At 38.9% G+C, this 23,964-nt stretch overlaps 1 protein-coding gene across 2 annotated transcripts; it reads right to left on the bottom strand.

Moving 5' to 3' along the window:
* Nucleotides 1-5,517: 5,517 nt before the first annotated feature.
* Nucleotides 5,518-23,574, bottom strand: LOC117317707. Of its 2 annotated transcripts, none has more exons than XM_033872592.1 (4): nt 23,313-23,574; nt 10,703-11,074; nt 7,986-8,139; nt 5,518-6,883 (listed from the first exon to the last, which is right to left on the bottom strand). In XM_033872592.1, exons 1-4 carry the CDS (start codon nt 23,357-23,359, stop codon nt 6,770-6,772), a joined length of 687 nt encoding a protein of 228 aa, XP_033728483.1. In that variant the 5' UTR covers nt 23,360-23,574; the 3' UTR covers nt 5,518-6,769. The 2 variants fall into 2 exon arrangements, with proteins under 2 accessions (XP_033728483.1, XP_033728482.1); XM_033872591.1 differs by lacking the exon at nt 23,313-23,574 and adding an exon at nt 12,019-12,607.
* Between the last annotated feature and the right edge of the window lie 390 nt (nt 23,575-23,964).

Raw genomic sequence — 23,964 nt, forward strand, 5'->3', positions numbered from 1 at the left:
ATGGCCGACAGGCAGCCATCTTGGATTTTGACAATTGAAGTTTGTTATCGCTATTTCTGAGAAAGTACTGAAGGGATCTTTCTCAAATTTCATATGTAGGTTCCCCTTGGTGCCTAGTTATGCATATTGCGTTTTGAGACCAATCTGAAAACAACATGGCCGACAGGCAGCCATCTTGGATTTTGACAATTGAAGTTTGTTATCGCTATTTCTGAGAAAGTACTGAATGGATCTTTCTGAAATTTCATATGTAGGTTTCCCTTGGTGCCTAGTTATGCATATTGCGTTTTGAGACCAATCTGAAAACAACATGGCTGACAGGCAGCCATCTTGGATTTTGACAATTGAAGTTTGTGATCACTATTTCTGAGAAAGTACTGAATGGATCTTTCTGAAATTTCATATGTAGGTTTCCCTTGGTGCCTAGTTATGCATATTGCATTTTGAGACCAATCTGAAAATAACATAGCCGACAGGCAGCCATCTTGGATTTTGACAATTGAAGTTTGTTATCGCTATTTCTGAGAAAGTACTGAATGGATCTTTCTGAAATTTCATATGTAGGTTTCCCTTGGTGCCTTGTTATGCATATTGCGTTTTGAGACCAATCTGAAAACAACATGGCCGACAGGCAGCCATCTTGGATTTTGACAATTGAAGTTTGTTATCGCTATTTCTGAGAAAGTACTTAATGGATCTTTCTGAAACTTCATATGTAAGTTTCCCTTGGTGCCTAGTTATGCATATTGCATTTTGAGACCAATCTGAAAATAACATGACCGACAGGCAGCCATCTTTGATTTTGACAATTGAAGTTTGTTATCGCTATTTCTGAGAAAATGCTGAAGGAATCTTTCTCAAATTTCATTTTGAGGTTCCCCTTGGTGCCTCATTATGCTTATTGTATTTTGAGATCAATTGGAAAACAATATGGCCGACAGACCGCCATCTTGAATTTTGACAATTGAAGTTTGTTATCTCTATTTCTCAAAGTACTGAATGGATCTTTCTCAAATTTCATAAGTAGGTTCCCCTTGGTCCCTTGTATTGCATTTTTGGACCAGTCTGTCCTGAAAACAACCTGGCAAACAAACAGCCATTATCATTCAATCTCAGATTTCTTATATAGCTAGGATTCCCTTGTTTGAAAAGTACTGGATGGATGTCTCAATTTGCACAGATTAGTAAAATGAAGGGAAAAGTAGAGAAAAGATCAATCTGACATGGAACCTATGAAGATCATTCAATGGTGGGCGCCAAGATCCCTCTGGGATCTCTTGTTTGAAAGCCTCTTAAGTCCAAAAGTATACACCTCACACCCTTCTAATTTGGTTTATACATTCATTAGAGGTCTAGAAGTGACGTTATGGCAAAATCATGCAGAAAACATTTGTGGTTTTTTCGCATTTTACCATTTAGTGGACTTAACTTTTTTAGCACCAAAATCCACTTTAAAGTTTTTGGGGCAAGATATTTGAAAGCTTGTAAGTCCAAAAATATACACCGCAAACCCTTCTAATTTGGTTTATACATTCATTAGAGGTCTAGAAGTGACGTTATGGCAAAATCATGCAGAAAAAAAATGTGATTGTTTTTGGAAGTTTACCATTAAGTGGACTTAACTTGTTTGGCACCAAAACCCACTTAAAAGATTTTAGGGTAAGTTTTTGAAAAGCTTATAAGTCCAAAAGTCGGTTCGCTTGACATAGGGACGACTTTATGCAGAATTGTCATTTCCTATTCATCACGTGCCTAGAATTTTTGTTTTCAAGGTCATTTTTATTGGTTTCATATTTATCTTTGGACATTTAGATTAAACTTCTATTGACGGCGCTGTGAAGAAATGTGCCAAATGATTGTTGTTAGTCCGAGTTTTCTCTGGCCCTGTCACCATGTCTGGTGCCTACACCAGACATATTTTCTCTGTGCCAAATGATTTGTTTGCCCAAGTTTTCTCTGGCCCTGTCACCATGTCTGTTTATCATACACCGAATGTCGAACACACAGGTCAACGTTAAGTTGATCATCGACACATGTTGTCATAACAATAGTAATTACTATAATTTGTGCTTTGAATTTAGAAAGTAATTTATCATTATATTTATTTTCATCTATATATCTTGATTTGATATTGTCATTATTAATATTAAAGCATACATTTAGCCATAGTGCTTTGAAATTACATATATTTATGTATATAATATTGTCATTTCATTATTACTACATGTAGTTAATTATATATATAAATAATCTCTATGATAGATTGATAGTACCAGAGACCTATATAGGTCTCTGATAGTACTTTGAATTTAGAAAACTATAGCTGATTCATTTACCTGAGTTGACCCTATTTCTTACCTGAGTTGGTATTCCATATTGAAACAGACTATAACTTTACTTCAAAGAACTTCCTACATAAACACCTTCCTTTGTCTTTACCAGAGTTGGTGTTCAGGGAATGAGGTGCCTACACCAGACATGGTGACAGGGCCAGAGAAAACTCGGGCTAGATTGTTGTATGGGCCAATACAATTTGTTACTGATCTCTAGATCTACAGTAATAATCGTGGTACCGGGACTACGTCATAATGGTCAGTTTGAAGATAATTGATCTCGACGGTAAACAATACGTCCGATGTTCGTTACAAGTGTAGGTCAGCTCGAATGTTGATGAACCTTTAATGTATGTTTAGTGATGTTCCAGGTCGAAATGAGTTTGTAGTGCACACAATTAATGTACTAATTAAGTGGATATGTCGCTTTGATGACTAGATGGACAAATAAGGGTGAAACAGATTACAAATAATGGTAACTATAGTTTCGATCATCTTATTTACCGGCTGAAGGAGGGGAGCTAGTATAGGGTAAAGAAGCTCAACCGAATCGGGAATTGTCGGTACTTTCCGTATTGTATACCGTCCACATGTTCTTGTAATTTAGCGTGTTAATAGTATACAAAATCAGTTCAACTCGTTTATCCAAATAATTACAAGCTGGTTCGTTGCGCATGTCGAACAGGAACCGTTCCATAGACATCCAGATCTGACGGAGCGCCTTCTTCCTGCTTCCGTCGTCAATAACAAGAGGCCCATGGGCCTTAACGGTCACCTGAGATTTGAAATATTTCAGTTAATTTAATTTACCATTTTTGGCCCCGCCCATAAGCCCCTAGAGGTCAGTCAGGGCCAACATGTGCATATTATCAAACTTTCATCCCATGCTGAAAATGTTAACCAAGTTAGAATGAATTCCAATAGAAATCAAACAAATCAGTCAAAAATATAAACTATAGTAAAATTTACCCCCTCCCCAGGGGTAAATGTGTGACCCCAGGGTCATGAAATTCACAATTTTAGTAAAGCGCCTTAAGACACTTCCATCTATAAACAGTATTTGATTCTATCTTATTTCGGTTTGAAAAGAAGATTTTTGAAATTTCAGTCAATTTGACCCTTTTTAGCCCTACCCATTAGCTCCTAGGGGTCAGTCAGGGCCAACATGTGCATACCCTCAAACTGCCATCCTAAGCTGATAATGTTAACCAAATCAGAATGAATTCCAATAGAAATCAAACATATTATAGTCAAAAATGTGATTTCCCTATATAAATTATAGTAAAGTTTACCCCCTCCCCAGGGGCAAACTTGAGACCCCAGGGTCATGAAATTCAAAATTTTAGTAAAGCACTTTAAGATGCTTCCAACTACAAAGAGTTTTTGATTCCAACTTATTTCCGTCTTGAGAAGAAGATTTTTGAAATTTCAGTCAATTTGGCCCTTTTTAGCCCCGCCCATTAGCCCCTGGGGGTCAGTCAGGGCAAACATGTGTATACCATCAAACTGCCTTCACAAGGTGATAATGTTAACCAAGTTAGAATGAATTTCAATAAAATTCAAACAAATTATAATAAAAAATGTGATTTCCCTATATAAACTATAGTAAAGTTTACCCCCTCCCCAGGGGCAAACTTGAGACCCCAGGGTCATGAAATTCAGAATTTTAGTAAAGCACCTTAAGACCCTTCCAACTATAAAGAGTATTTGATTCCACCTTATTTTGGTCTTGAGAAGAAGATTTTTGAAATTTCAGTCAATTTGGCCCTTTTTAGCCCCGCCCATTAGCCCCTGGGGGTCAATCAGGGCCAACATGTGCATGCCATCAAACTGTCATCCCATGCTGACAATGTTAACCAAATTAGAATGAATTCCAATAGAAATAAAACAAATAAAAGTCAAAAATGTGATTCCCTATATAAACTATAGTAAAGTTTACCCCCTCCCCAGGGGCAAACGTGAGACCCCTGGGTCATGAAATTTACAATTTTGGTAAAGCACCTTAAGACCCTTCCATCTATGATGAGTGTTTGATTCCATCATATCTGAGAGTAGAGAAGAAGATTTTTGAATTTTCAGTGAATTTGACCCTTTTTAGCCCCGCCCCTCAGGCCCCTGGGGGGTGGGGACCATATAATTTACAATTTTGGTTGACCTTTAGCCATAGAAGCTTCCTGCCAAATTTCATGGAATTTGGTTTAGGGGTTTTGGAGAAGAAGTCGAAAATGTAAATTGTTTACGGACGCACGACGGACGACGCACGACGACGGACAAAAGGGGATTAGAATAGGTCACTTGAGACTTTGTCTCAGGTGACCTAAAAATGCAAATCAAATAATATACATATAATGTTAGATTTGAAAAAATACCCCGCGTTTTATTAAAATCCCCTTTGGTAGCTTTGTTCTATACATAGTATACATATTATTTATATCAGAGACCTATATAGTATATAGGTCTCTGTTTATATGGATTATTATATATTTGTATTGATAGAAAGTCCAACTCCTGTGGTTAGGGCCTTCTCACAATCTCTCAATCTCGCTCTGTCGCCTTCGCGTTGTGTTATCTCTCTTGGTCGATTTAAAATCGAATACATCTTTAAATCAAATTGTTAGCAATTTACACGACTAGTTGATTTCAACACATGTCTGTAAGGCATATACATTCGGTTTTCTTTTCAAAATCTGTGTATATTTCTTCGATGATTTGCAAAGTTGGATTAAAGACCCGTAGCCAGGGAATGTATTATACGTCGATGCTGGCAAAATGATAGAAATTCAATTTCAAAAGCGCTTTTTCTGTTTTCTCATTTCATTATTCTTTATCTAATTGATATCAGTTCCTTGTAAAGAACACGGTGTCTGACGTCATCTCTTTTGCTGAATATCTATGCGTTTCTCATAAAACTTTGAGATTCTGTGATGACGTTATGCCTAATTCAAGATGAGCTTGACTGACTATCGGTAATATAAACAAACAACTTGTATTAAACAATACGAATTTATTATATGAAATATATAACAGCTTTTAATACTTTTTAATCTCCATGGCAATTTTATTACAAATATTTCGAACTCAATCGGTAACCTTCGGTACTTTCCGTAATAAATAATCGTTTACGGAGAGTGTCGAAGGTTCCCGAATGAAACACTTCCATAAGAATTCGAACAGTGTCATTTTGAAGCTTCTCTGTTGTGGTGTGCCATATGATACACTCTCAAGATACAAACATTTATATGACGTTAGGCTGTTACATGAATGACAAACGTAATCTTCTGTAGATCTTTACAAATTTTACAGATTGAAAATGTGAATGGAGATTATTTGACGTTCCTGATGACATAAACGCATCTGATGATACATGTAGGTATTCATGCAACGTGTCATAAACTAAATCAGATCGGTAAAGATGTTAAATGCAATATTTTCATCACTTCTGTAACGCTTCAGCATTAGTATTATTTGTATACGCAAAACTTTATCCGTGACCACAGGTAAGTTTTAAAATGAGTGTGATGTTACATGTATATTTTATCTGATTTCTTAAAGACGAATTCACGTTGGAATTTCCCAAGAACATCAAGCACTGATCTGGTGATTTTCTTTTGAATTAATTCGAGATGTTAAGGCTACATTAAAAATACATGTATACAGTTGAATAAATAATTCATGTCTTTCACACAAAAAGAGGATTCGCCTCAGTTTCACATGAAAAGCAGAACATAACAGTACATTAACAAAAATTCAAGTCACTTTCTAGTCGAAAAAAAAGTAATGAAAGTTAACGTGAAATTAGTTAATACACACATGACGGGTATTCCTCCGGCGATAAAAAGAAATGGATTCAGTTTCTCGGGAAAGAGTTCGAATCAGGAGAAATTGCCGCTCTGAGATATTAATTGGAGAAACAGTTACCTCCCTTAAATCATGTCCAATCGTCTTGTCTCGGCTGATTCCGGTACCATTTACACCAGTACCGGAAGTTACGGAATTAACCGAGTTGTGACAATCGCTTCAGGTCAGTGACCGGAAGCTGTTATGATTTTGTTGAACCACTTGACGTAGAAATCGCTTCTCATTGGCGTTATATAGGCAAATTTCCCTCGACGCCATTAAGAATATCGAAATCATACCGAAAGTCGAGTAAGCAGGCACATTCGAGTTACGTTATTAGTCATCATATTGGGAATTCAACCCCTTTGTAATAATAACCAATAAAATTCACAAGATGACTGATGGGTCGAAAAAGTATCTCTGACGTCATCAAATACACGAACCATTAAAGGTTGTAACATCTCGTGATATATAAAATCATCTTTTATCACGTGACATTTTTTTCGTCATATATCCCCACGCACGTGTCTTACTCCTCCGAACATTAACTATTAGATCTGGGTGTGGTAAGGGCAGATCACTCTCGGCGTTAGTGTCTATTATTGCACCAGAGTGGTCCGAGACCGTCCCCATTTCATCCGCATCCAATTGGAAGGGGCAATACAAGTCACGGTGAACTCTCGTGAGAATGGACCTTGGTATCGACTGCGCCCCTACAAAAAGAAAGGATAATGTTATACATGTATACTTTAATAGTGAAGTGCCCTCTACATGTCGTCTTTATACTTGTATGTATAAACTTTATTTATTTTACAACAATTGTGAAATTAGTTATACGAACTTATATAAATCACTCTTGCTGGCCTTGTGGGAGCGCGTGAGAGGCCTTACTGTGGGAGGAAACCGGTTAAAACCCACGTGGTCGGGCAGGTGACCCCATACCGTTTCACCTCCGATCGGGGAATCGAACCCCGGCCGCCTAGGTGAAAAGCAAGCGTGTTACCACTGTGTCACACGACCACCTATTGGACATATAGCTGTACTTTCATCTAACATGTAAAGACCAGTAGTTTGTTGAGAAATTAATAATCACCTATACATTTTATCCTTCATTGTAGCCAAAAACAATCTGCTCTTTATAAACATATCGTGAATGCATTTCTAAAAATCGTTGTGCAATTCCAGATGGTTTGTAGTCAACCGTCTGATCATTATACAATTACACAAATTAATCAATATGGACCGTTCTCGAACTGGAGATGAAAAAAACCTTCCAAAACCACAATATTTCTTTCTTTTCTAATTGTCATGATGATGTGTTTTGAAGTGTCGAATGAAAAATGGCGGTCACCAGTGCAGAAAGCATACAATGAGGTAGGGCACTGACAAAGTATTTATTATATAGATTTGTCATAGTTGTGAGCATATGATATACTATAATCTAGTCATACCCATGCCTCCTATGTGATGGGACAGTTCGTAGTTTTCCGTATTTTTCTGACCAAAGTTTCGAATCGGAGCGATTCAACTGAAACTGTTTGTTTTTGTTTAACGTCCTATTAACAGCCATGGTCATTTAAGGACGTGCCGGGTTTTGGAGGACCCGGAGAAAAACCACCGGCCTACGGTCAGTACTTGGCAACTGCCCCACTTAGGTTTCGAACTCGCAACCCAGAGGTGGAGGGCTAGTGTTAAAGTGTCGGGACACCTTAACCACTCGGCCACCGCGGTCCCTTTTCAACTGAAGAATTCGATTCGAAACTTTGGTCAGAATGTTACGGAAAACACGTGACAATATAACAATAGATTCCTTACTTTATGGTCGAACAAAGGATGTTTGGTGCTACCAAGCATCCAGTGAATGCTCTTGATAGATTTGGCGGGAGAATCACTCCGACTTAGCGGCGAAGGGCTGCGTTCCGGTTCCGGTTTGCTTGACTCAGACCGGAACTTGTGGCTGCTCATTACTCTGAAACCGTAGCAATGTGTTCTATTATATTTTCTTTTGCATATATACACTAAATATATATCTAATGAAATTCAATAAGAAATTATAGAAAATTTGAAAAAAAAATTATATAGATGGCATCGTAAGAATACATGTATGTGGGAAGTTTTACAATATATAAGTATAACCTAACGTGTTTTAATATACATACATAATGAGCTTATAGACATTTATTTTTTGTTAACTCATTTAATAAATTTAACAATACATCTCAACTCTTATTGGGGCGTGTGTGGTTACGGCAGACGTTGAAGTATGGTAAACACTTCAGATATACACGAATATTAATTGATTTCTGTTGATTAATGACAGATCATGAAACACCACCACAATGCGATCATCCACCTGTCGTTATACTTAATTGGATTTCGACATTTAGTACCTATCACTGACACAGGCGTTCTACACCGGACCAATTACATGTAACAATGGCCAGTCTGATCAAAACCACACCTCTATTTCACATCGTAACATCGATACATTAAAATCGATGTTTATATAAATATAAACCAAACACAATGATAATAAAACTATTTCAAATCATTGAATATATAATTAAATATTATATGATAGATATTTAGACATTCACCAAAGTAATTTTCAGACCCTTGACAAACGCCTATGCTCCGAGCGTCGCCTGGTTGTATCGCCTCTGATAATCTTTCGACTGATCTCGAGGTCGAGCCGGTTCAAGAAGTACACAAGCCTAACATATTCACAGGAATCAGATCTATCGTTACTATATTTGGAGACATTTTTCGGTCGGATCTTGATAAAATACTTATAATCTATACGCCTACTTAAACTTGACGTTAGCGATATCTTTCAATTTTATAAATGCTGTTAAATTCCTTCGGGTAGATGCCGAAACCATAGACGTTCGTCAATATAGTTTCGAATTTTTCGAATGTTGTTACATTGTAAAATAAAACTACAATCAAGAACTACCATCTTCGCTAGCCAAGGGTTCAATCCGTATTCATGCATTTGCCGTTGAAGGATTAAGCTTTGTTGACATACACAAACTGGTTAAAACCATGTCACACACCTCACTGCTCTGTGACTTACGCATAAAGAAGTGCAGAAAATGGAAAACATGTGTCATAGTTTATTGATTACATAAGTAAGAACATGTATACCAAATATATGGTTTGTTTATCTTATTTTTTGCTGTCAATCCATCAAATTAATATGTAACGTGATATAGAAATAAAACTCTCACCTCAGACAAAGATTTCAAGATTGATATTTAAAAAGAAAGAGAATTCCCCAAAGTTCCCGATTTACATAGATAGAATTCGCTCCAAAATACATATATGGCAGATGACTCATCAAGAGCCACCATCTTCGCAAGCCAAAGGTTCGTTCCGTATTTACTTATTCGCACTTGAAGAATTAGGCCGTGTTCTCTAAGTTTTAAATGATAAAAAGATAAATAAATAAATAGCGGTAACTCTGTGTCTCCGCTAGGTGGCAGTAAGAGCGATAGCTCAGTGTTGTCGCTAGGTGGCAGTAAGATATATAAATCTGTGTCTCCGCTAGGTGGCAGTAAGATCAATAGCTCAGTGTTGTCGCCAGGTGGCAGTAAGATCTATAAATCTGTGTCTCCACTAGGTGGCAGTAAGAGCGATAGCTCAGTGTTGTCGCCAGGTGGCAGCAAGATATATAAATCGGTGTCTCCGCTAGGTGGTAGTAAGATATATAAATCGGTGTCTCCGCTAGGTGGCAGTAAGATATATAACTCGGTGTCTCCGCTAGGTGGCAGTAAGAGCGATATATCTCAAGATCTATAAATCGGTGTCTCCGCTAGGTGGCAGTAAGATATATAAATAGGTGTCTCTGCTAGGTTGCATTAAGAGCGATATATCTCAAGATCTATAACTCGGTGTCTCCGCTGGGTGGCAGTGGAAGGAAGCATAAAAAGAACAAGGCTGAATCCGCCAAGGATAAATAAAGTGTGAGGAGCGTCTAGAATTACTTGATTTCATTTTACTGGTCGTCTAACGTCCAAGCATTAGAACACCGCACCCCTTGTTCAGAATCATACAACGATATATATTTCATTTTAAAATTTAATTAATTTAGAGCTTTACCACCCCTACTACCATCTCCACAACCCGCACATCCTTCCCAATGTCCCATCTTGCTATGTTGTAGTTTCCCTTTCTGCCACAGAAGCGATATTTTTCAATGGAGGTTAAAAACTGTTTTTCTCATGAAAATGACGGAATCGATTTCCATACGAAGCTGTTGAACTACATTTACCTATATTTTATTTTTAGTATAGGCCGTCTCTGGTTTACTCCGAGCACAAACTTACAAACAAACAAACAAACAATCAAACAATCCGACAATTAGATGCCCACGTGACCAATTAAGCTTGTTTACGCGGTAACAGACAGATAATGTCTTATAGGACAAGATGTTGACGACTCGCATCGTCTTGATATCATAGCAACCGTTGCTAAGGCGGAAGTACAGCTTAGTGATTATGAAGACCCTCCCGCACAAAACGTCTACCAACCTGCTGACTCCGTCATCCGTCCGTTCCCGGCTTGTCCACGGTGTCCGTCGAGGAGTGATTGCTGCATGTTTGAACCTCGGCACAAGCATGCTGGCCTGTCTGTCTGTCTGAACGTATGTTTGTGGGGGATTGATCATACGGACGACAGGACCTAATTCTGGAATCCTCACCGTCTGCTCGTAGCCATAGCGACTGAACACCTTCTCGTCAACATCGAGCGGATCATTGTCCAGTTCCTCACGTGACACGCTGATACGTGGTAGACGGTACTGAATCACGTGCTCTACTTCCTGTTCATCATCGACGAATGAGCGCTCTCTACTTACTGTGGGGCGTTTCTCTCCCTGCACACTTCTTGCCGTTTTTGACCATCTGAAACAGAAAAGATGGGAATATAACAAGGTCATCCGATAAATCAAAGGTCAAAGGTCAAAGGTGTATCCACATAGGGCACCAGGTCATATCGGGATGCAGGAAAGATCAGTGAAGTAGACATAGGTAAGCAATGTGTAAATCAAAGGTCACAGTTCAGGTTGAAGGTCACTTGTGTTGAGCCAAAGTCGATATTCAGTACCACGGCGAATAAATAGCTTACAACAGATGTTAGAATATAGGTGTCTTAACAGATGAGTTCAGAGAGGATAAGTGTAAAGATCATGGAGGCCACCAATTTAAAAATAGGAAGCCAGTGGTGTTAAGAAAAGGTCCACTGTGTAGAAATTGTGAAAAGCGGCAGCACTATCCGTGGATGTCACGTGACTTGTAAATTTATCTGAGGGTGTCACGTCGACCTTTAATATTACTTGAGGGTGTCACGTGACCTGTTATATTACCTGAGGGTGTCACGTCCACCTGTAATATTACCTGGGGTGTCACGTCAACCTTTAGTATTACCTGAGGGTGTCACGTGACCTGTTATATTACCTGAGGGTGTCACGTCGACATGTAATATTACCGGAGGGTGTCACGTGACCTGTAATATTACCTGAGGGTGTCACGTGACCTGTAATATTACCTGAGGGTGTCACGTCCACCTGTAATATTACCTGGGGTGTCACGTCAACCTTTAGTATTACCTGAGGGTGTCACGTGACCTGTAATATTACCTGAGGGTTTTACGTGACCTGTAGTATTACCTGAGGGTGTCGCGTGACCTATAGTATTACCTGAGGGTGTCACGTGACCTTTAGTATTACCTGAGGGTGTCACGTGACCTGTAATATTACCTGAGGGTGTTACGTGACCTGTAGTATTACCTGAGGGTGTCGCGTGACCTGTAGTATTACCTGAGGGTGTCACGTGACCTGTAGTATTACCTGAGGGTATGATGACCGTCGAACGGGTCAGTTTGGATAGCCGGTAAAGCTAAACAAAGTCCCGTACTGACTGCCATGCTCGTGTGTGTGACGTAGTTATCTCCTAACTAGCTGAACCGGTACATCCTATAAACTGTCGTCTGTCGTTAATCCTATTTAGGACGGACCAAGTCCGTGCGGTGTCCTTAACACAGAATATTTTTATTGACGGCCCAGGTCCGTCCGATGTCCGTAAGCTTTCTAACACTATTTTTGCTATTTCTTCGACTCGATATTCCGTCTGTTATCCGGGTACCATCCGTTCATCCTATTGTCCGAGATATACTGTCAACCCTAATTAGGACGTCCTATCTGTGTCCTGGTGAATCCAATTTAGGGTGTTTCTCCAGATATCCTTAAATACACACCAAACAACAATCCTCCGTCGAACACACACAACAAATCAGAGTGCAGATAGGATTCGCTGGTAACAAACACCCTGTTACCCCAACCTAGGGTTATCTATCACGGAGTCCCGGGCGTCGAGACTGATCATGGTAAAAACAGAACCATTAAGTATCGTGTTTTAGACAACTCGCTAGTCTGGGTAACTGTGATTAGGTTAGTTAATGGTACTTGGGCCACTGCCGGGGTTTTAACGCTGCTGTGTGACTGAGCATGAACAATGGCAGTAGAATTTAACACTATGACAACTTCCATTGGGGTTGGTGGAAATCTGACACAAAGACTGGCGAGGAGCACGCTTTAAACCAAATTTAAAAGACGTATTGAAATACTTATACTCTACAATCTTTATTTTAAACTCGGCAAAATCATGTTTTCCTCTGACATGCCTTTAAATTTAACCATATAATTAACGATTTATTCACCGATAAAGTTTTTGTGAGTTTGTCACAAACGAAAATGTTTACGTTTTGTGTATTCAAAGCTAACAATGCCTGTTTAAATCTCCTGTCGACACAATACCGGATTATGTATTAACCGTTAATTAACCGTACACGTCAGTCGTTATCGATATTTTGACGGAAACATGTAGCGATATCGAGTTAGACACGTGAATCAATATTGTTATTGGATTTATGATTTATTCATTTCGCAGTATAAAAGTTTTAATCCGTGTGCGTGTATTTAACGCTAAAAAGGTTTCATTGTGTGATCGACATTATCAGGAATACCTCGGACCTTTTCTGTTTTTCCCCACCAGAACACTGAGGTATTCCGGATGACATCACTACAAAAACAAATAAAACATGTACTGTGTTTGGCCATGACCGAGTATTGGATTTTCATTAACCACAGGTGTCTGCATTTGGTTAGTTTTTATAGAAAAACAAGAAATATCTTTTAAAAAAGATAAACGGCATAGTTTTAATGCTGGTGGTTATAATGTAAAACTGCTGGTGAAATAAATTAACGAACTAATTAATAAATGCATTTCAGCACGGATAAAAAAATTATATCACTTTGAATCATTTTTGGTGATAATAAGACTACATTTGAATCAGGAATATAATTTTATTAATCTGTCATTTGAAAAGATACATCCACTTATTCAGCTGCATTCAATCTTAATTTTGTTTCGTTTTTAACTGCAATATTGCATTTTTCCATTTTCCGCTACATTGACCAATCCCATACTTCATCATGACCAGTAACGACACTGTCGCGTCATATCCGGGGGCAAAAGAATATTATACGGCTATGCCGAAAAAAATACTAGCCTCTATTTCTACTACATGTACATCAAGTCTTAGTAAGAGTATGACGAATATTTTTTTCTTTCAATACTACCTCGAAAGAAAACACTTCAGTCCACGATACCATTGTTTCGCCTTAGTGTAGATATCAACTACAATTGACAATGTTAAAATGGGGAAATGAGAACGATTCCGAAATTGAAATAAGATTTGCTACAACGTAAAATAAAGCTCTTAAATATTCTGAGATGGTATGAATTATGTTACTCTGGTTAATGATGCTAGTCACAGGGACCTGAGAATTTGTCCCAGTGTAGGCGTATCTAGGCCTGATATTAATGAATATCACAGGGACCTAGGGACCTGAGAATTTGTCCCAGTGTAGGCGTATTTGGGCCTAAACTAATGAATATCACAGGGACCTGAGAATTTGTCCCAGTGTAGGCGTATTTGGGCCTAAACTAATGAATATCACAGGGACCTGAGAATTTGTCCCAATGTAGGCGTATTTGGGCCTAAACTAATGAATATCACAGGGACCTGAGAATTTGTCCCAGTGTAGGCGTATTTGGGCCTAAACTAATGAATATCACAGGGACCTGAGAATTTGTCCCAATGTAGGCGTATTTGGGCTTAAACTAATGAATATCACAGGGACCTGAGAATTTGTCCCAGTGTAGGCGTATTTGGGCCTAAACTAATGAATATCACAGGGACCTGAGAATTTGTCCCAATGCAGGCGTATTTGGGCCTAAACTAATGAATATCACAGGGACCTGAGAATTTGTCCCAGTGTAGGCGTATTTGGGCCTAAACTAATGAATATCACAGGGACCTGAGAATTTGTTGGTGTAGACGTATTTGGGCCTAACCTAATGAGTATCACAGGGACCCAGGGACCTGAGAATCTGTCCCATTGTAGGCGTATTTGGGCATAACCTAATATGTATCACAATTGTTTGGTGTAGACTTTGGTTTGTTTTTGTTTAACGTCCTATTAACAGCCAGGGTCATTTAAGGACGTGCCAGGTTTTGGAGGTGGAAGAAAGCCGGAGTACCCGGAGAAAAACCACCGGCCTACGGTCAGTACCTGGCAACTGCCCCACGTAGGTTTCGAACTCGCAACCCAGAGTTGGAGGGCTAGTGATAAAGTGTCGGGACACCTTAACCACTCGGCCACCGCGGCCCCAAAATTGGTGTAGACGTATTTGGACCTATCCTAATGTGTATCACAGGGACCTAAAAATTTGTTTGGTGTAGGCATATTTGGGCCTATCATAACGGTATCACAGGGACCTGAGAGTTTTTCCAGTAAAGGTGTATTTTGAACTCTCCTGGTATATGTAGCACCTTTCCATATTTTTTACAGAGGCTAGATTAAAACTCAGTACAGTCTGACCCCTCAGCGTCCATGATAGTTATAGTGATGAAATTGTGTTTTACACGTACAACCTGGAATAGGTCCAAATTACCTACACTGTATCGAATTATCAGGCCCCTGTGCCACGGACTGCTTGTCATTCCATCACAAACTAGTTACATTTAATACAGAGAAAATGATAACGGAATAAAAAATAAACTTTAAATGGAGATCGAGAATAAAATATCTCAAGACGGTATATCAATGACCTTATTGTGATTTTCAGACAGAAAGGTATGAATTATTCAGTAACTATTTTTTGTTCAAATTACGAAATCTATTAAATACAGGCTCAATTCACATCCATGTCCATATTTTAATACTTGTTTAGGTCCGTTTTAAGGACATAACTTCTAGATTTCCACACCGTGGACCCCGAGAACTTACAGACTAATGGTATTCCATTGGGTGATCGAATTCAATGGGACTCGTTCAGTGTATAGCATCTTTTCCACAATATATATTTTGTCGTTGTGTGTTGAGGCTATGATATAATTTGTCACTGTGTGTTGACGTTATGATATATTTTGTCGTTGTGTGTTGACGCTATGATATATTTTGTCGTTGTGTGTTGACGCTATGATATATTTTGTCACTGTGTGTTGACGCTATGATATATTTTGTCACTGTGTGTTGACGTTATGATATATTTTGTCACTGTGTGTTGACGCTATGATATATTTTGTCGTTGTGTGTTGACGCTATGATATATTTTGTCACTGTGTGTTGACGCTATGATATATTTTGTCACTGTGTGTTGACGTTATGACATATTTGGTCACTGTGTGTTATGCTATGATATATTTTGTCACTGTGTATTGACGCTATGATATATTTTGTCGTTGTGTGTTGACGCTATGATATATTTTGTCACTGTGTGTTGACGCTATGATATATTTTGTCGTTGTGTGTTGACGCTATGATATATTTTGTCACTGTGTGTTGACGTTATGGTATATTTTGTCACTGTGTGTTGACGCTATGATATATTGTGTCGTTGTGTGCTGACGCTATGATATACTGTGTGTTGAAGCTATTGGTTTGAATACTGAATATATCAAATTACACTGCACTTATAAAACCCATGAATACAACAACATACCTACATTTAAAATTCATTTATAAAATCAGTTCTATACATTTGGAACCTGTGGTTACAATCCTTTTGGAACCATTCAATTTAATTTAAAAGGCAAATGAAAATTAAGTACTGGCACGTGGGTACCTATTTCTCTCTAATTACCACACCTGAACAGGTATGGATGTCCGAGTCATTTAAACCTGACGTTGTCTGATGTGTTTAACTGTGTGGGAGGTAGATGATACTGTGTATACTGTGTAGGTAGTCCGAGTTGGGTATACAACATGGATAGTTTGCTGTATATATAACTTACAACTTCCTACTAGACTCGTTACTGTAAAGAATCCATGTAAACCGTTATATACATCGTAAGAGAATACGTGTACTCAGTAAATACGTCACAAATTAAAGTGTATTACCAAAGTGTCCGGTTTTAAAAGGTTCTACTGTACACAAACTAAAGTGTCCAGACTAACAAGGTTCTACTGTACACACAAACCAAAATGTCCAGACTAATAAGGTTCTACTGTACACACAAACCAAAGTGTCCAGACTAACAAGGTTCTACTGTACACACAAACCAAAATGTCCAGACTAACAAGATTCTTCTGTACACACAAACCAAAGTGTCCCGACTAACAAGGTTCTACTGTACACACAAACCAAAGTGTCCAGATTAACAAGGTTCTATTGTACACACAAACCAAAGTGTCCAGACTAACACGGTTTTACTGTACACACAAACCAAAGTGTCCAGACTAACAAGGTTCTACTGTACACACAAACCAAAGTGTCCAGACTAACAAGGTTCTACTGTACACACAAACCAAAGTGTCCAGACTAACAAGGTTCTACTGTACACACAAACCAAAGTGTCCAGACTAACAAGGTTCTACTGTACACACAAACCAAAGTGTCCCGACTAACAAGGTTCTACTGTACACGCAAATCAAAGTGTCCAGATTAACAAGGTTCTATTGTACACACAAACCAAAGTGTCCAGACTAACACGGTTTTACTGTACACACAAACCAAAATGTCCAGACTAACAAGGTTCTACTGTACACACAAACCAAAGTGTCCAGACTAACAAGGTTCTACTGTGCACACAAACCAAAGTATGCAGACTAACAAGGTTCTACTGTACACACAAACCAAAGTGTCCAGACTAACAAGGTTCTATTGTACACACAAACCAAAGTATCCAGACTAACAAGGTTCTACTGTACACACAAACCAAAGTGTCCAGATTAACAAGGTTCTACTGTACACGCAAATCAAAGTGTCCAGATTAACAAGGTTCTATTGTACACACAAACCAAAGTGTCCAGACTAACACGGTTTTACTGTACACACAAACCAAAGTGTCCAGACTAACAAGGTTCTACTGTACACAAACTAAAGTGTCCAGACTAACAAGGTTCTACTGTACACACAAACCAAAATGTCCAGACTAATAAGGTTCTACTGTACACACAAACCAAAGTGTCCAGACTAACAAGGTTCTACTGTACACACAAACCAAATGTCCAGACTAACAAGATTCTTCTGTACACACAAACCAAAGTGTCCCGACTAACAAGGTTCTACTGTACACACAAACCAAAGTGTCCAGATTAACAAGGTTCTATTGTACACACAAACCAAAGTGTCCAGACTAACAAGGTTTTACTGTACACACAAACCAAAGTGTCCAGACTAACAAGGTTCTACTGTACACACAAACCAAAGTGTCCAGACTAACAAGGTTCTACTGTACACACAAACCAAAGTGTCCAGACTAACAAGGTTCTACTGTACACACAAACCAAAGTGTCCAGACTAACAAGGTTCTACTGTACACACAAACCAAAGTGTCCCGACTAACAAGGTTCTACTGTACACGCAAATCAAAGTGTCCAGATTAACAAGGTTCTATTGTACACACAAACCAAAGTGTCCAGACTAACACGGTTTTACTGTACACACAAACCAAAATGTCCAGACTAACAAGGTTCTACTGTACACACAAACCAAAGTGTCCAGACTAACAAGGTTCTACTGTGCACACAAACCAAAGTATGCAGACTAACAAGGTTCTACTGTACACACAAACCAAAGTGTCCAGACTAACAAGGTTCTATTGTACACACAAACCAAAGTATCCAGACTAACAAGGTTCTACTGTACACACAAACCAAAGTGTCCAGATTAACAAGGTTCTACTGTACACGCAAATCAAAGTGTCCAGATTAACAAGGTTCTATTGTACACACAAACCAAAGTGTCCAGACTAACAAGGTTCTACTGTACACACAAACCAAAGTGTCCAGACTAACAAGGTTCTACTGTACACACAAACCAAAGTGTCCAGACTAACAAGGTTCTACTGTACACACAAACCAAAGTGTCCAGACTAACAAGGTTCTACTGTACACACAAACCAAAGTGTCCAGATTAACAAGGTTCTACTGTACACGCAAATCAAAGTGTCCAGATTAACAAGGTTCTATTGTACACACAAACCAAAGTGTCCAGACTAACACGGTTTTACTGTACACACAAACCAAAGTGTCCAGACTAACAAGGTTCTACTGTACACACAAACCAAAGTGTCCAGACTAATAAGGTTCTATTGTACACACAAACAAAAGTGTCCAGACTAACAAGGTTCTACTGTACACAAACCAAAGTGTCCAGACTAACAAGGTTCTACTGTACACACAAACCAAATGTCCAGACTAACATGGTACTACTGTACACACAAACCAAAGTGTCCAGACTAACAAGGTTCTACTGTACACACAAACCAAAATGTCCAGACTAACAATGGTACTACTGTACACACGAACCAAAGTGTCCAGACTAACAAGGTTCTACTGTACACACAAACTAAAGTGTCCAGACTAACAAGGTTCTACTGTACACACAAACCAAAGTGTCCAGACTAACAAGGTTCTACTGTACACACAAACTAAAGTATCCAGACTAACAAGGTTCTACTATACACACAAACCAAAGTGTCCAGACTAACACGGTTCTACTGTACACACAAACCAAAGTATCCAGACTAACAAGGTTCTACTATACACACAAACCAAAGTATCCAGACTAACAAGGTTCTACTGTACACACAAACCAAAATGTCCAGACTAACAAGGTTCTACTGTACACACAAACCAAAGTGTCCAGACTAACAAGGTTCTACTGTGCACACAAACCAAAGTATGCAGACTAACAAGGTTCTACTGTACACACAAACCAAAGTGTCCAGACTAACAAGGTTCTATTGTACACACAAACCAAAGTATCCAGACTAACAAGGTTCTACTGTACACACAAACCAAAGTGTCCAGATTAACAAGGTTCTACTGTACACGCAAATCAAAGTGTCCAGATTAACAAGGTTCTATTGTACACACAAACCAAAGTGTCCAGACTAACACGGTTTTACTGTACACACAAACCAAAGTGTCCAGACTAACAAGGTTCTACTGTACACAAACTAAAGTGTCCAGACTAACAAGGTTCTACTGTACACACAAACCAAAATGTCCAGACTAATAAGGTTCTACTGTACACACAAACCAAAGTGTCCAGACTAACAAGGTTCTACTGTACACACAAACCAAAATGTCCAGACTAACAAGATTCTTCTGTACACACAAACCAAAGTGTCCCGACTAACAAGGTTCTACTGTACACACAAACCAAAGTGTCCAGATTAACAAGGTTCTATTGTACACACAAACCAAAGTGTCCAGACTAACACGGTTTTACTGTACACACAAACCAAAGTGTCCAGACTAACAAGGTTCTACTGTACACACAAACCAAAGTGTCCAGACTAACAAGGTTCTACTGTACACACAAACCAAAGTGTCCAGACTAACAAGGTTCTACTGTGCACACAAACCAAAGTGTCCAGACTAACAAGGTTCTACTGTACACACAAACCAAAGTGTCCCGACTAACAAGGTTCTACTGTACACGCAAATCAAAGTGTCCAGATTAACAAGGTTCTATTGTACACACAAACCAAAGTGTCCAGACTAACACGGTTTTACTGTACACACAAACCAAAATGTCCAGACTAACAAGGTTCTACTGTACACACAAACCAAAGTGTCCAGACTAACAAGGTTCTACTGTGCACACAAACCAAAGTATGCAGACTAACAAGGTTCTACTGTACACACAAACCAAAGTGTCCAGACTAACAAGGTTCTATTGTACACACAAACCAAAGTATCCAGACTAACAAGGTTCTACTGTACACACAAACCAAAGTGTCCAGATTAACAAGGTTCTACTGTACACGCAAATCAAAGTGTCCAGATTAACAAGGTTCTATTGTACACACAAACCAAAGTGTCCAGACTAACACGGTTTTACTGTACACACAAACCAAAGTGTCCAGACTAACAAGGTTCTACTGTACACACAAACCAAAGTGTCCAGACTAACAAGGTTCTACTGTACACACAAACCAAAGTGTCCAGACTAACAAGGTTCTACTGTACACACAAACCAAAGTGTCCAGATTAACAAGGTTCTACTGTACACGCAAATCAAAGTGTCCAGATTAACAAGGTTCTATTGTACACACAAACCAAAGTGTCCAGACTAACACGGTTTTACTGTACACACAAACCAAAGTGTCCAGACTAACAAGGTTCTACTGTACACACAAACCAAAGTGTCCAGACTAATAAGGTTCTATTGTACACACAAACAAAAGTGTCCAGACTAACAAGGTTCTACTGTACACAAACCAAAGTGTCCAGACTAACAAGGTTCTACTGTACACACAAACCAAAATGTCCAGACTAACATGGTACTACTGTACACACAAACCAAAGTGTCCAGACTAACAAGGTTCTACTGTACACACAAACCAAAATGTCCAGACTAACATGGTACTACTGTACACACGAACCAAAGTGTCCAGACTAACAAGGTTCTACTGTACACACAAACTAAAGTATCCAGACTAACAAGGTTCTACTGTACACACAAACCAAAGTGTCCAGACTAACAAGGTTCTACTGTACACACAAACTAAAGTATCCAGACTAACAAGGTTCTACTATACACACAAACCAAAGTGTCCAGACTAACACGGTTCTACTGTACACACAAACCAAAGTATCCAGACTAACAAGGTTCTACTATACACACAAACCAAAGTATCCAGACTAACAAGGTTCTACTGTACACACAAACCAAAGTGTCCAGACTAACAAGGTTCTACTGTACACACAAACCAAAGTATCCAGACTAACAAGGTTCTACTGTACACACAAACCAAAGTGTCCGGACTAACAAGGTTCTACTGTACACAAACCAAACTGTCCAGTCTAACAAGGTTCTACTCCACACACAAACCAAAGTGTCCAGACTAACAAAGGTTCTACTGTACACACAAACCAAAGTGTCCGGACTAACAAGGTTCTACTGTACACAAACCAAAGTATCCAGACTAACAAGGTTCTACTGTACACAAACCAAAGTATCCAGACTAACAAGGTTCTACTCCACACACAAACCAAAGTGTCCAGACTAACAAGGTTCTACTCCACACACAAACCAAAGTGTCCAGACAAACAAGGTTCTACTGTACACACAAACCAAAGTGTCCAGACTAACAAGGTTCTACTCCACACACAAACCAAAGTGTCCAGACTAACAAGGTTCTACTTCACACACAAACCAAAGTGTCCAGACTAACAAGGTTCTACTTCACACACAAACCAAAGTGTCCACACTAACAAGGTTCTACTCCACACACAAACCAAAGTGTCCAGACTAACAAGGTTCTACTCCACACACAAACTAAAAATGTCCGGATTCACAAACTTAAAGCGTTGATCTACGTATCCTGAGATGAAGATCTGAGGTGCGTAGTTTGACACACACCTACGTATCGGTTCGTGTTTCGCCGGAAGCTGAGAAACGTCTGCCACTTTATCCCATTTGAGGACATACGGCGGTCTCCCATAAGTAGTTCAGTGAGGTATACACCAGCTACTACGAGGAGATCCCGCCTCAAAATGACTTTGAATGTTCAAGGGGCAGTAGACACAGCAAACAAACATACATTGTGTGATAGTTTTACTGTCTATTCCTCTAAACACGAAGATAATGAAAAAATATGTACAACATATTATTGCGTTAACATTTTATTTGGTTGAGTTCATGAGGGGGGTAAGGTCTATACACGATTATGAACAGAACAGAAGTTAAACGTTATACTCGATATAGTAGCAACACCAGATAATCCACAAATTATTGACATTAGACAATAGATAGCACTGACATATCTAACATGGAGACTGAAATGGTTCTTTAATAAAATGGAGAAAAGCGCATAGCATTTTTTAATACATTCAAATTAGTTGTACAACATACATGTAATTCAGAGTATTTTATAGTATTTGGATAATGGATATAGTATTTAGGAATATACGTATACATTTCAATACAAAAAAAAATCCCATTAAAAACATAGAATACGTGTACTATTTCCTGACAGTTGCAGGAAGTCTTAATGAATATAGATTCTCGTGATTTTATATTTAAGTTTCGCTGAGCGAGACTTTTAGAGCCTATAAAATGTCAACGTTCTGTAATAGTATCTACCGTATACGTATACGCCACTGTGCTTAACTTAGGCGGTGTTTGTATGTTGTTATATAAGTCTATAGCATATGTGACAACCAAATGCAATATTATTGTGTGGTATATCGCATTATGTCGGATCTCGATTTGGAAAATATGATTCCATCGAGAAATGTTTTCGTAGGGTGGGATGGGTGTGGGTGTAAGGGTGGGGTGAGGGTGGGTGTACGGGTGGGGATGGTCAAGGAGTGTCCCAGGGGTAAAGTACTCGATCTACAGTACTGCATACCTGTGAAATTGAGATATAGGTGAAGTGGGACGAGTGTCTCACGAGAGGAGAGGACGTTTGTCCCGGGAGACGGGGCACGTGGAGGTCCCGGGGCCAACTGTGACGTATAATATATATGATTTATATTGGTAGATAAAACTTAAATCGCCACCCGTCAACAGCGATGGCGGAGCTAGGTAAAGTTACTGGGGGTATACATGTACATACCTTGCTTGTCTGCCGCTTCCCGCGCTTTGTACACCGACAGACGACATCCTCACGCGATCCTCATCTCACCTGAACGTACATCTGTACAGGTAGAAACTCTCACTTTGTACAGGTAACATACGCACACAGGTAACACACCACAAATACAGGTAAACCGACAGGTAACCAGTCTAACTAAGTCCGGACACGTGACTAGGTAATACTATAAGCTAGCGTTAAATCAGCTACATTTCTTATATCCATTGTTCAGGCGCGCGGCGAATTAGTAAACAATGTATATTTAAATGTATCGACCCATTTAACGCTAAACTTCGGGTCGGTTATTATTGGCACAAACAAAACATATACACGAGTATACATGTATATCATTCTTGTATAAGTATATAACTCGTATGTAAAACTACAACCGGATTTAATGTTATTATAAGAAAAGAAAGAGGAAATGTTCAATGGACTTATTTTGAGCCAAAGGTCGATACCATTAAAAAAAAACACACACAAAAGACTGTTGGGAATTTCCGGCCTGATTTTGATACATGTGTGTATCTTCAAAACTAGTCAACCGCCCAGAAAAAGAAACAAGCTCCTTGGTGTTAGGTTCATTTGAAATATAATCAAATTCAACTCCCTATGAACTTGCCATCAACACGGA

This window comes from Pecten maximus, chromosome 19 (assembly GCF_902652985.1).
Source record: "Pecten maximus chromosome 19, xPecMax1.1, whole genome shotgun sequence".
In the NCBI taxonomy this organism is placed as follows: Eukaryota; Metazoa; Mollusca; class Bivalvia; order Pectinida; family Pectinidae; genus Pecten; species Pecten maximus.

Bases quoted from the DNA above. Each gene is read 5' to 3' on its own strand.
- LOC117317707 (XM_033872591.1), bottom strand. From the start codon at position 12,095: ATGGCAGTCAGTACGGGACTTTGTTTAGCTTTACCGGCTATCCAAACT. The intron at 11,075-12,018 runs GTAATACTACAG...TTTCTGTTTCAG, and splicing joins GACGGTCATCATACCCTCAG to ATGGTCAAAAACGGCAAGAA. The intron at 8,140-10,702 runs GTTGGTAGACGT...CTACGGTTTCAG, and splicing joins ACGGATGACGGAGTCAGCAG to AGTAATGAGCAGCCACAAGT.